At 39.6% G+C, this 12,809-nt stretch overlaps 1 protein-coding gene across 5 annotated transcripts in view; it reads left to right on the top strand.

Moving 5' to 3' along the window:
• Positions 1 to 4,658: 4,658 nt before the first annotated feature.
• MED14 (mediator complex subunit 14) overlaps positions 4,659 to 12,809 on the top strand; it is a 57,968-nt gene continuing 49,817 nt past the window's right edge. For all 5 annotated transcript variants that reach the window (XM_005301753.4, XM_065578867.1, XM_065578885.1 and 2 more), the window contains exons 1-3: positions 4,659 to 4,981; positions 7,043 to 7,069; positions 11,742 to 11,847. In XM_005301753.4, the coding sequence (XP_005301810.2) occupies positions 4,806 to 4,981; positions 7,043 to 7,069; positions 11,742 to 11,847 (309 nt within the window). In that variant the 5' untranslated portion in view covers positions 4,659 to 4,805. The remainder of the gene's footprint in view (positions 4,982 to 7,042; positions 7,070 to 11,741; positions 11,848 to 12,809) is intronic.

Below are 12,809 nucleotides of genomic sequence, written 5' to 3' on the forward strand. Positions count from 1 at the left end.
CTTGTAATAAAAATAAATATAAAGTGAGCACTGTACACTTTGTATTCTGTGTTGTAATTTAAATCAATATATTTGAAAATGTAGAAAACATCCAAAAATATTTAAATAAATGGTATTATATTATTAACAGTGCAATTAATCACAATAATTTTTTTTAATCGCTTGACAGCCCTAATTTATTTCAATATATTTGTGGATTTACAAAGGGTATTCAATTAAGAGTGGGAACCAGAATTTAGTTGTCTTAGAAGAGTGGGCCTCACTGCGAGCTTGCACAGTGGATGTATTAACCAGCAGCAGTTAACTATGATCAAGCAGTCTGTTTGTAACTTAACCAAGATCTCTGGACAGAACACTTCACAGCGGCAATCCTTCTCCCACTGGGCATGACTAATCAGGCCTACTTTCCCTAACATTTTCTCCATCTTCTGAGGACCTTCTATAGATAGTCATTTCTCCATAAATACTTTCATGTTGAAATATTTGCTCACATTGTATTTTCTTTCTGTATTTTTTTTCCAAATTCTGTGAATAAGAATACTAAGCAGTAGACAGGGAGAACCATGGCTTTACTGATAATATTGTCAGCTTCTTCAGGCAATAACTGAACGGTGCAATTCATTTCTTTACTGCCATGAGCTAGATCAAGGGTTTCTTTTTCTTTGTTAGCCTTTCCAAGATGTGGGGTCAAGAAACGATATAACTGTTTTGCCCCTATTTCAGAATTACTTGTAAAACTGCACATTGCCTTGCTTCACCAGTGAAAAATACAGTGTGTGGTTGGGGCAGTAAATTTAGTTATAATTAACTGGATTACAATAATGATGACAACCACTCTTTTGAGGATAGAAAGGACTATTAGTAACTCTAGTTCCTGTCTCCTACAGACAGACTGATTTAGAATTTACAGTGGATATCTACTTTGTTAGTAAAGTTCAGAGCAATGTGAATATAGTCAGAATCTAAAACTATCCAATTTGCAGTATTTCAAAAGAAGAGACTTTTGTATATTCACAGATAAAATAAAAGACTCTATTTTCTGACTTGGAGAATGTTTCTTTCTTAAGTTGTTCAAGACATATAATTAGAACTGTAATGTACTTTATTAAACTGTACAAGCGATTCTCTGTCACAGTAACACACTGTTTTACAAGGCATCAGTGATTACCACAAAATTTTCAACCTGTTACTGTAAATTCTTCTACAATTTAAAAATGTAAAAACCAAATGTTTTCCAGAGCTGATCATATGAACAAAATATAAAGAAAATGAAACCACTGTTAAAAAAAAGACATTTAAAAAAATAAACGTGGACTTTTAATAAACACAAAAAGTAGTACATATATGCAATAGACAACTAATACTCTCCCTGTTGTATAAAGAATGCTCTTCTGTAGGTATAAAAGTCCTGCATAATTGACAAACCAATGGTCTGTGGTACAGAACACTGAATTTTCAAAGGATAAAGTAATCATTAATAAAAACAAATGCTACAATAAACTAGTAATTTGTTCCATTATATTACTTTGTGATTACAATAGCATCAATAATTTTCAGTTGAACTGCATCATATCCATGTAGATGAAAGTTTGATACTGATAAGATTGTTACAATGGAAAAACCTAAACATTTTGACATTGATATTTGTATAATGCACATTGATGTATGTTAGTTTATAAGTACTGTGTGTTTTAGTTTTATTGAATAAAAGTTTGAAGCTTCATAAACTAGTCCACTTTACTTAGCATTACAGTAACGGATCTTGTATGTGAAAGATGAACTATACAAACATTTCCTGCCTTACTTCTTCTTAAAAGCATGAGATTTATATAAAATGTATTATTTATATAAAACTTTTATTACATATATAATTTATATAGGCGCTCAGATATTACAATGCTAAACACTATAGCAAGCCTGTAAATAAAACAAATGATCAATCAACAAAACCTCTGAAATATATATTTTTGTGTTATTTACATATGACTATTAGACGAGCTCTTCAGTATCAAGTGAAGAAAGTATTTGTGTCATTAAACAGTGCTGTGTGACAGCAGAGATTGACATTATATTTGTTGTACTTGGGAACCAAATGACCAAGCTCTAAAATATACTGTGACAGGATAGTTAGAAAGCACCCATATAAAGAGTGCAGTCCATCTTCCTGGCTCAGATAAAACATATAAAAGATGGCTCCAGGGGAGGACAAATATTTAACCTCCTCAAGAAAAAGAAATTTATCAAGTTGCCTTCCCCTTTGATTCTAAAACCTTGTCAGTCTGCAGTTAAATAGAAATACTTTTGATTCACCAACGTCTAAGTTCCCTATTATGAATATCTGAGTGCCAATCTAAATATCTACAGTATGCTTTATTAGCTGTACTTTTATTTAGCACTCTTCATCTGTAGCTCTCAAAGTGCTACCTACAGAAAGGAGGCCAAGTATCATCATCCCCATTTTACATGTGGGGAAACTGAGGCACAGAAATGAAGTGACTTGTTGGAGATCACAAAGCAGGTTAGTGGGAGAGATGGAAACAGAACCCAGACACTTTGATGCATCCGAAGAAGTGAGGTTTTTACCCACGAAAGCTTATGCCCAAATAAATCTGTTAGTCTTTAAGGTGCCACCGGACTCCTTGTTGTTTTTGTAGATACAGACTAACACGGCTACCCCCTGATACTTGATGCCTAATGTAGTTCCCTATCCACTGAAACATACTTTCTTCTCATTATTAATATAGATGAATTTGTAGAAAACTTTAATAGGCAGAAGACTGGGAACTGCTAAGTGAATGCATGCAAATAAAAGTACAGGAGAAATTTGTTAATTTGAATTTAACTAGCCTGGAAACCCCCCTACTTTCCCCAGTGATCCACTCCCAGCTTCTCAGCAAAGATTTAATAGGAGAGTGTTATAACAGTCAAATTACAAAACACGTCATTTACAAAGTACATTTATGTAGTATTATTCTTACTTACTTACTAAGTTGCAAAATTCAGTAATTCACTATCAGTGTCCCAGTTAGTATAATTTAGTGAGGTCTATTGTATGAAAGAATATAATTTAGATAATGTTTCAGTCTCACATCTTCAATGTATAGCATATCCTGCATTAATACAACATGCATTGTACATGGAATTAGATTGCAGTACACTTTGAAATAAGATAAATATCACAGCTCTATGTCTTATCTTATTTATCTTATCTTCACACTGAGCAGAATTTTTTATTGAACTCTCCACAGTGACACCCAGGTCTTTTTTTCTCAGTGACTGTAGTTAATTTAGATGCCAAACATATGTATGAGTTCATATAATTTCTTCTGCTGTGTATTAGCTTGAATTTGTCAACACAGAATCTTATCTGCCATTTTGCTGCCCATTAACCTACCTTTGATAGGAACTTTAGAAATACTTTAGAAGGTTTTCTCTAGTGTTCACTATCCTAAATAATTTTGTGTCATCTGCAAATATTTCACATTTTTCAGATCATTAAACATATGTTAACTAAATCATCCTGGTTCTAGGATGTAGTCTTAGCTACTCAGATTCTTTAAGTTTAATAGGCTGTGAGGAATTGTGTCAAAGGCACTTTGGGAAAGTCCAAATAAAATTGTCAGCTGGTTCTCCATCTGTTATTCTGTTGATGTACCCAAAGAATTCTATCACATTAGAGAGGCACAATCCTAAAATTAAAAATAATTACCCATCCATGTTCTGGTTTTCCAAAAAATTAATAGTACATTTTGAAAATGAAATCAGTTACTCACTGATTCCTTATTTTCACTAGTTTGCTTCAACACTTGAGGCAGATATTTCCTTTTTTTTTTTTTTTGCCGATCGCTTCTGTCGGTGTGCCGCCTTTGGCTATAATTAAATCCAAATAAGAAATGACTAGGACCGACTCTGGTTAGATTGTGAGATGTAAGGACAGGGCACCATCCTGCGCAACAGTCCACCTTTTCCACATTATCAGTATTAAAAAAACAACAACCGTACATGTGGGTGTCCAACTTGTGACACCTCTCCGGGGTGTGATTTGCAGAAGGTGGAAGCTCGGCGCTGTCTGAAAATCAGGCCCCTTTAAAGTGTCCCATGTTGGGCACCCAACCTGATTATGCACTTTGCAAAAGTCAGGCCCTACGAAGTGCACGGACCCTGCCATTGAGGGTGCAGTTCCACGTGATGCCCCTGATGCGAGCTCACCGGTGACAGCAGCGACAGCTGCCCGCCGCCTCCCGGCCACTTGCCCCGCACGCTCCTAGCAGCGGCGGGTCGAGCTCCCTGCCGCGCGCTGCCCCAGCGCTAGGGCCATTCCCGGGCTGCGTTCCGCCGCCCCGCCCCCTCTCACTAGAGCAGCCCCGCCCCTGCGCCTCGCTCTCCAGACGCGTCCCCAGCCGGGCTCGCGCCTGCCCCAGTATCTGTCCGCACTCAACGATCTCTCGCTGCCGCTTGCTTGGACCCTTGCGCTTTAGCCCCGCCCCCCGCGCTGCCTTGAGGCAGCCGCCGCGCAGCCCTGCGCCCGCGGGGTTGCCGACGGGGCTTGCCGGAAGGGTTCTCTTTCCGGTCCGCCGCAGCGGTTCTCTTCCGGTTCGGTATCCCCCATCATGGCGGCGGCCCCTGCGCCGAGCGGGCTCTGAGCTCCGCGGAGGCTCCTGGCGCCGCCTTCTCTCCCCGTCCCCTGCTGCCGGAGCTCGGCGGCTCGCGCCGGGTAGCGGGGAGCCGCCGCGGGGTCCCTGCGGCTGGTCGGGTCCCGGGGGGAGCCGGGGCCTCGCGCGCTTCCTGCCCGGGCTGCCGCCCCCATGGCGCCGGTACAGCTGGAGAGTAACCAGCTGGTCCCGGCCGGCGGCGGCTCGGCCCCGGCCCCCCCGGCCCCGGGCACCGCCACGGCGGCGGCCAGCCCCGGCTACCGGCTCAGCACCCTCATCGACTTCCTGCTGCACCGGACCTACGCGGAGCTGACGGTGCTGGCGGACCTGTGAGTGCCGCGCTCGGCGCCCCGTTCCCTGCCCCTGGGGAGGGTGCCCAGAGCTGCCCCTGCCCGAAGCCTGCATCCCGGGGGAGCTAGACCTTGTGCGGCTTTGTACCTGTTCCCGGTTCATCCCATCCCCTGCTAAATTGTGGGGCTCCGTCAAATGGCCTAAAAGATGGAGAACAGAGAAAAAGCTTGAACGTAGTTTTTGTTCGGAAAGCATTTACATTTGTCTCTAAATTAATTTTAATGACATTGGAACTTGCAAGTTTTTAAATTAATTACATTAGTAATATGTTACACTATGAGAGATTCTTAAAGTTCTGACGTCTCACACTGAAGTGCTTTAAAATAAAAAAATAGCTTGGATAATGAGAATAAGCTAGTCCATCTTTGTCCTGTTTGCTCTTCTTATTGGTTGCTGCAATGCTTGATGTGAAAACAAACAAGGAGTGAACTTAAATCTGAACAAATTGTTTAATTTAGCATCTAAACTACCTCTCATCGCTTAAATTATTCTGATTAACTTCACAGGGTAGTGTAGGGGGTATAGGGAAAGGAGTAATTTATTGGGCCAATGGGAAAGTACCCGTAGGTCTGTGCAGAACAAGAACTACTGAATCTGATCATGTAAATTGTATTTCCATGGACTAGCTTACTCTTATGACGTGCCCAGCCACTTTAGAATTTCAGCAGGTTTTAGAGATGCACATTTGTGGGTGCACTGATATTTTATAAATCCTATCTACAGGTGATCTGTAAAGAAAACAATCTTGGTTCAGTGTCTAGTGTGTGTTAATTTGAAGTTTAGGGTTTTCACAGTAAAATGCACTGAATGTAAGTGCTACTGACTTCTTGCATTCTCACATTCAGTTAGCTCTATGTATTATCAAAATATTTGCGTTAGGCACACTGTGTACTATAATATGTTACCAAACATTGCAACTTCATGTAATTAATACAAAATAAAACTGTCAGGGTTAACAGTGCTTGAAGAATATGTTGGACAATTGATCCACTATTGAATTATAGACTGTCCAGGATCTCAACCAAATGTGAATGTCCTAGTTTTTCAATGCATGCCACATGTTCTGTGCATTTGGCTAGCAGAGGGGCTCCTTATTTCTATAAAATATCCTTATTTTTGCATGATGATCTCCCTTGCTTAGAATTAACTGTCCAACAGAAAGTACTGATGTGTCCAGATCTGTGACCAAAAATATAGCTTCCAAGTATAGAACAAACAACACTTTCTGCCCGTGAAGTTTACAATCTAAGCATGACAAGACACAACAGACTATTATAAATAGATGGGGGGAGTTCAACAGAGAGAAATTAGTCAGCATGATAGACAGTGGTCTGTGCACACTAGTGGCTTAACTATTGCAAAGCTTTTTCTAGGCATCATGACAAAAAAGAGTTTCGAGGAGGAATTTGGAGGCGGATAATGAGATAGCTTTGTGGATATTTATGGGCAGCGCTTCCCAATCCATCTCCTCCCAATCCATCTTCTATCATTTGGGCCAAAAGTTGTACTTGTCTACTAAGTCTACATGAAATGAGCTAGTTGGTCTTTGTCCTGTTTTCTGGAGGGTTATCAATGAGGTACAGTGATTGGGGGCCTTATAAGTACTTATGGATATCCATATTGGCTAGCTCAGCAGAGAGGCTAAAGTCTTCCATCTTTCAAGATAATTCTTCTAATTCCAGTTTTAGGCACGATGGTAGGGCATAATGGTTTATCTAATGCTGATGCTGTCTATTTTGCACCTGTTGTATGTATAAATAGACAACTCTTATTTCTAGAGCTAGTAAACCAGCACCTTTTTTGAACAGTAAAACTTGTCAAATTTAGTTTCATGAATACGGAGAACTACTACACAACTTCTTGAAACACACTTTCCAAAGTGTGTGATGTATTCATGTTGGAGTAGTGCTAACTCTTAAATGTAATCATTACATAATGATACGATCTCCTCACTGGATGCAAATGAATGTATAGCTAAATATCTAAATGATTGAAATGTAATAATATAACATTAAATAATGCTTTTATGTTTTTAATAGACTACCAAGAAAGACTGACATGGAAAGGTGAGTCACAACAAGAGTGGGCTATTAATGCATGCTTAAATTTAACATTTAACATTGAGGTGAGTGTGGGATCATTGAAATAAAATATTTTTTCTTAATTCAAGACCTGCCTGAATAAAAGAACCTTTAAAAATTATTTCTTTATTGGATTGTCCTTGTGTTACTGTACAGAAGTAATATTTTTGTGACAGCAATAGCAATGTTAATTTGAAACTGCCTAGGATTGTTGGATTCTGTTGCTAATGTGCTTCTGAACAGTTCTTTCCCCAGCAAGAAGTGCAGTTCATCTTAGGGCATTTCCCTTTTGTGTGGGAAGTGGTAGGACATTAAAACTTGGAGGATGGGAGTGCCTGACCTGATATTTAATCTAGTTGGAAAGAGAATAAGAACCTAAACAAATACAGATGTGTTGAGAAGGAATTTCTACCAATACAAGACTAGTAGCTGAAAAATGTACATAGAATAAAACTTCTTATTTGCCCCTCCTATATAATAGGAGATCCACATTTCCCTTAGACAACAGTGAAGAAAGCTTTGATTTTTTGACTTGGGAACCTGTTTTCTAGACTTCAGAAATATATCCCTCTTTTTACTGAGCTCGAAGTACTTAATGTGCTTATTTTGGAGGTTTGAGTAGCTTCTATAGAACCTGCTAGAAAATGTAATGTTGGCTTCTGTGCTATCTGTGTTACTCTTTCTTATTGATCTAGTTTAGTTTAAAGATATAGGCAGATCACACAATCCCAATAATTCTAATGACAATTATACATAAAATGCTATGTATCAAGTCAAGCATGTACTTTGCATAATATGGCATAGATTGCAATTGTCCAAAATTATTTTTTAACAGGGTTTAATCCAGTGGTGAGCAAACTTTTTGGCCTGAGGGCCGCATATGGGTATGGAAATTGTATGGCGGACCTTGAATGCCCAGTGGGGGAGGGGGACTCTATGGGGTGTACCATGGGGGGGCTCTATAAGGGATGTTACCGAGGTGGAGAGAGGGGGGACTCATGGGGTGTGGTGCGGCGGGGGGGGCCTCTACGGGGCAGTACCTGGAACTCCTAGGGGCTCTGCCGGCAGTGACACCAAGGTGGCTGTACCCAGCACCGCCACGGGTGGAGGCACCCTAGCTAAGATGGGTGCAGCCCCTGGGCGTTTTGGAGGTTCTTGAGGGCGAGGCTGTAGGAGGCGAGGAGGGGATTGGGCATGCTGCTGCGTAGGGGCGGGGTTCTGATCCCAGAAACAGCGTGGTGAAGTCATGCCTGCGCAGTGTGGTTCTGTGTGCCAGAAGATGGTACTCATCAAGGGAATTGTGAGTGGGGGGCTGGGGAGCGCTGGGTGGAGTGGGGAAAGCCCCTACCCCTTCTCCCCGGCAGGAGCTCAAGGGCTGGATCTAAATGTCTGACAGGCCAAAAGTGGCCCACAGGCCAGAGTTTGCCCACCCCTGGTTTAATCTTTTTCACTACCAGATCCTGGTTTGGGGGAATCAAAAATTGGGATGTTTTCTTGAGACTTCTTTTCTCCTCTTCTCTTGAAGAGATGCTGCATGCCCAATATTCCCTCCTCCTCTCATTTTTAATGTTCCATGTTTCTTACAATTGTTACTCCATTTGCTACAGGCAGTGGCATTCAACCTGTATCTTTAGTCCCTGTGGCTGTTCAGTGGGGGTGGAGTGGCATACATGGTGGTTGTGGCATTTGTGAGTTTAATGGGAACTTGCTTTGTGAGGCTCACGCGGTCAAGCTGGTCAATGGACTGAATCAGCTTGGATCTCTTTCACTAGGTGGGAGAAGGGTAGGAGAAAGGAAAGACAATGTTGAATGGTTACATAGAGGCACAAGCAATCTGTGGTGTCTGAAATAGAATTGTGATATTTGGATCAGTATGTTGTAAGCTACAGTGTGATATTAGGATGTGTTGTTGTCTGACGCCATTTGGTGAAATGGTTCTCTAGCTCTTTAAGGTTGCCTACAATTGCTGTAAGGGATGTTGCTTAATTAATCAACTTACTTTGTTGCTCCTGCATATGAGTTACCATAGCAGCAGTAATGATGCAGAGAAATTTAATAGCATCAGACTCCTGAACCACCTCTTAAAGCTTGCAGGATGCTGTCTTGGTGACAGGCAGCATACGCCCATCGGTGATGGAGGTGTGATACCTAGAAGTTTTAAACTTAACATGGATTTTAATTAGAGCTTAAGTCCCTTACTAGGGTATTCTTCTTGAGGACCTCTCGATAAGCAAAGTGTGTAGGAAATTATGGATCCTGTTATTTGAGGATCTTTTTGAAAGATATGCAATTTTATTATATACAAAGTACACCACTAATATTAGATTCTAACTGCTCCGCATAGATAAGAGTAAATTACTTTCAGTATTACATGCAATAATACAAAATAGCAGTTGGACAGGAAACTACCTTGATAATATGGTGCAGTGGTACTGAGAACTCATTTGTAACGTGGGGAGGGGGGAAACGATGGGTTTGGCTTTTGATAACAGGTAACTTGTGCATTCTCACTGTTCATAATTCCTGTTTCCTTCCTTGCTTGCTAGTGACATATAAAGTAGTGTATATTTTCGATCTAAGTGGATTAATGACTGTTATATCATACATATTTTTAAATGGAACTTGCATTACATCAACTCTGAAGGGTCCTGCTTTCCAATGTAAACAAATAGGAGTTGAATTCTCATTTCTGCTTTACATCAGCCAAGAGCTCCTGCTGGGAAGTATTAAAAGAAAACTCTTGTTCAGATACTTTGAATAGCTATATAAACTTTCAGTTTTCCAAAATAATCTCTCAGTATTTTTAGTCAGTGAATGAGGTGTTGTGTCTCAACAACAGTAGATGTCATTTTAATTTGCAATAAGGGCCCTGTCTACACAGGAGGATTGAAAGAATCTACTTTTTTTAATTAAAAAGCAAACTTATGAAGTTGTTTTAAGGTAAGGTTTTAGTAATTAAAAATAAATATTAAGTTACAGTAATAGCTCTGAAACATTGATTGACTTTTCCTCCTAATGGCAAGACCGTTATTTACTCCTACTTCACTCTTAATCTACTTTCTGGACATTTTTTTTATACTTGCTGAATATCCATTAATACAGAGGAGCAGGCTTTTTAGTGATCTCTTGTGTAGTAATCAGAAAATCTGTTATACTCTTATTTATATTTACGTGTTTTATACAGGCTTTACACTAGCTTTTTGAAGTGCCATCTTTATCAAACAATATGTCTTTTAATACAACCAAATGCAAGCTCATACATCAAAGAACAAAGAGTGTAGGTCACATTTATATGATGGGGGACGATATCCTGGAATGCAGGGCTCTATAAAAGGCTTAAGAATAGTGATGGATAACCAGTTGAATTTGAGCTCACTGTTCAATGCTCTAGCTAATGGGATCTGTGATAAACTGGGGACTATCTACTACTACTAGTAGTAATAGTAGCAGGAGGGTGGTATTACTTATGCATAGGACGTTAGTGAGACCATTATTAGAATATGATGTCCTGTTCTGGTGCTAATGCTTCAAAGAGTATGTCGGAGAAGGTTCAGAAAAGAGCTACAAAAAGGATTTGCAGTCTGGAAAATAACACTATAATGTGATTTAAGGGGCTCAACCTTCTCTAGCATAGACTAAATTGATTATGAGGTGTCTAGATCATGGCTAGAAAAACCTACATGAGCCAGAGATTTCTGATAATAGAAGGCTCTTTAATCTACTAGGAAGGTACAATGAGAACCTGTGGTTGGAAACTGAAGCTAGAAAATTTCAGATTAAGAACAAGATGAACATTTTAAAATGTAACTGTTAGAACAACTTGCCTACGGATGTGGTGGTTTCTCCATCACTTGAAGTCTTACAAGACAGAATATATTTCTAAAACATATGCTTTAGTACCAACAGAATTTTTTGGCTTGATGCAGAAATTACTGGATGAGGTTCTGTGTCCTGTGTTTTGCAGGAGGCCAGACTAGGTTATCATAGTGGTCCCTTCTGACCTTAATTTACGTATCTTTATTGACTACAAATAATAATTTTTTTTGTAAATTGCTTAATGTAGCTTAAACCTTGTTCTTGCAGCAGCATTTACAGCAAAAAATTGTGTAAATTCAAAGTAACTCCTTGGAAGTCAATAGGTTCTGACCAAATTATTAGAGATCAGAAGCTTCCCATACTGTAGATGGTGTCTCAGAGACTGGAATGAAAGTGTGAATTGAGATCCAAGCATGACTTTGTCTTTCTTATCTGGTATAGACAGGCTTCTGCTGTGGTGAAGAGTACACATGGGGCTGTGGATATAGGCTGTGGCATTCAACCAGTAGCAAATAGAGTAATTGTTAAAAATGGTGGGGGGAGGAGGGAGGAAGACTGGATATGTAACACTTCTGCAAGTAAAAAGGAAAAAAAACAAGTGTCTCAGGAAGACATCCTGAATTTTCACTTCTTCAGCACCATGCCCTAATGTATGAAAAGATTAAAGCATGTTGGGGGAAAAAAATTGTACAACTGAAATTGATGCTACATTATGCAAAGTATTAACTTTACTTGATGCATGGCATTTTCTATGTAATTGCTTTTAGCAAACTGCACTGCAACTGAACTGCATCTTTGTGAGATGTTTCAGTACTGACTTACTCTTTTTATTTTTTAACAGAAAAATAGAAATAGTGCAATTTGCAAGCCGCACACGTCAACTGTTTGTTCGATTATTAGCCTTAGTAAAATGGGCTAACAATGCTGGGAAAGTGGAAAAATGTGCGGTAAGTTAGCAACTTAACTTGGTGTAAAATGACCTAATACTTGTCGGTGGGCTTTTTAGTACCCTCTGAATAGATTCTAAAATGCTCACATTAAAAAAGCCAGATTCCATATGCTGATGTACATGAAATTATACATTATTAAATTATATGCTCTTCTCATTCTGTTCAGTAATTGTAAGTTATAATTTGTATAGTAGTAATGCATCACTTCATCTCTTTTTAAGAGACAGTTAAACTGTTGCAGTAAACCCCAAAAACTCATGAATAGGGAAAGCAAAAGGCATGACTGCATATCGTCTTCAATATTATTTTATCAGGAGTGAGAACATTTGGAGGTTAGGAGATGGGGGGAGTGGAGGGCAGGGGCATTGATCTCAGCATTAGTTCTTATTGTTACACTTGCTTGCATTATATAGGCACTGTGAGATAGTCAAGTCCTGCTCTTGGATAAATAAGTTCAAAGACCAGGATGTTGCAAAAAGTCAGTTTATTGGCAGAATATAAGTAAGGATGGTGGTAATCCAGTAACAGTCCGCAAATGAACTGCCACAAATATACCAGAGTATATAGGAGTGGAAACCTCTGCTGTGGAGTACGAACTGAAACCAAATGATTCTCCTTAACATTCCATCCAAAATACTAGACACACAAGGTGGATGAGAGATTTTTTTATGGGACCAATAAGTACATTTCCCAGACCTGAAGAAGAGCTCTGTGTAAGCTCAAAAGCTTGTCTCTCTCACCAATGGAAGTTGGTTCAAGAAAAGATATTACCTCACCCACCTTGTCTCTAAAATATCCTGGGACTGTACAGCAACACTGCCTCCAAAATACTCTTATTCTCATAATTCTGGTGATGGATATCCCGCAGATGAAGCATTTGTGAAATTACTTAAAAAAATAAATAAAAAAACCCAAGGTCTCATTCACATTTTCCACATGCTTGTGAAGAGAAGTAAAGA

The sequence above is a fragment of the Chrysemys picta genome, chromosome 1, assembly GCF_011386835.1.
Source record: "Chrysemys picta bellii isolate R12L10 chromosome 1, ASM1138683v2, whole genome shotgun sequence".
In the NCBI taxonomy this organism is placed as follows: Eukaryota; Metazoa; Chordata; order Testudines; family Emydidae; genus Chrysemys; species Chrysemys picta.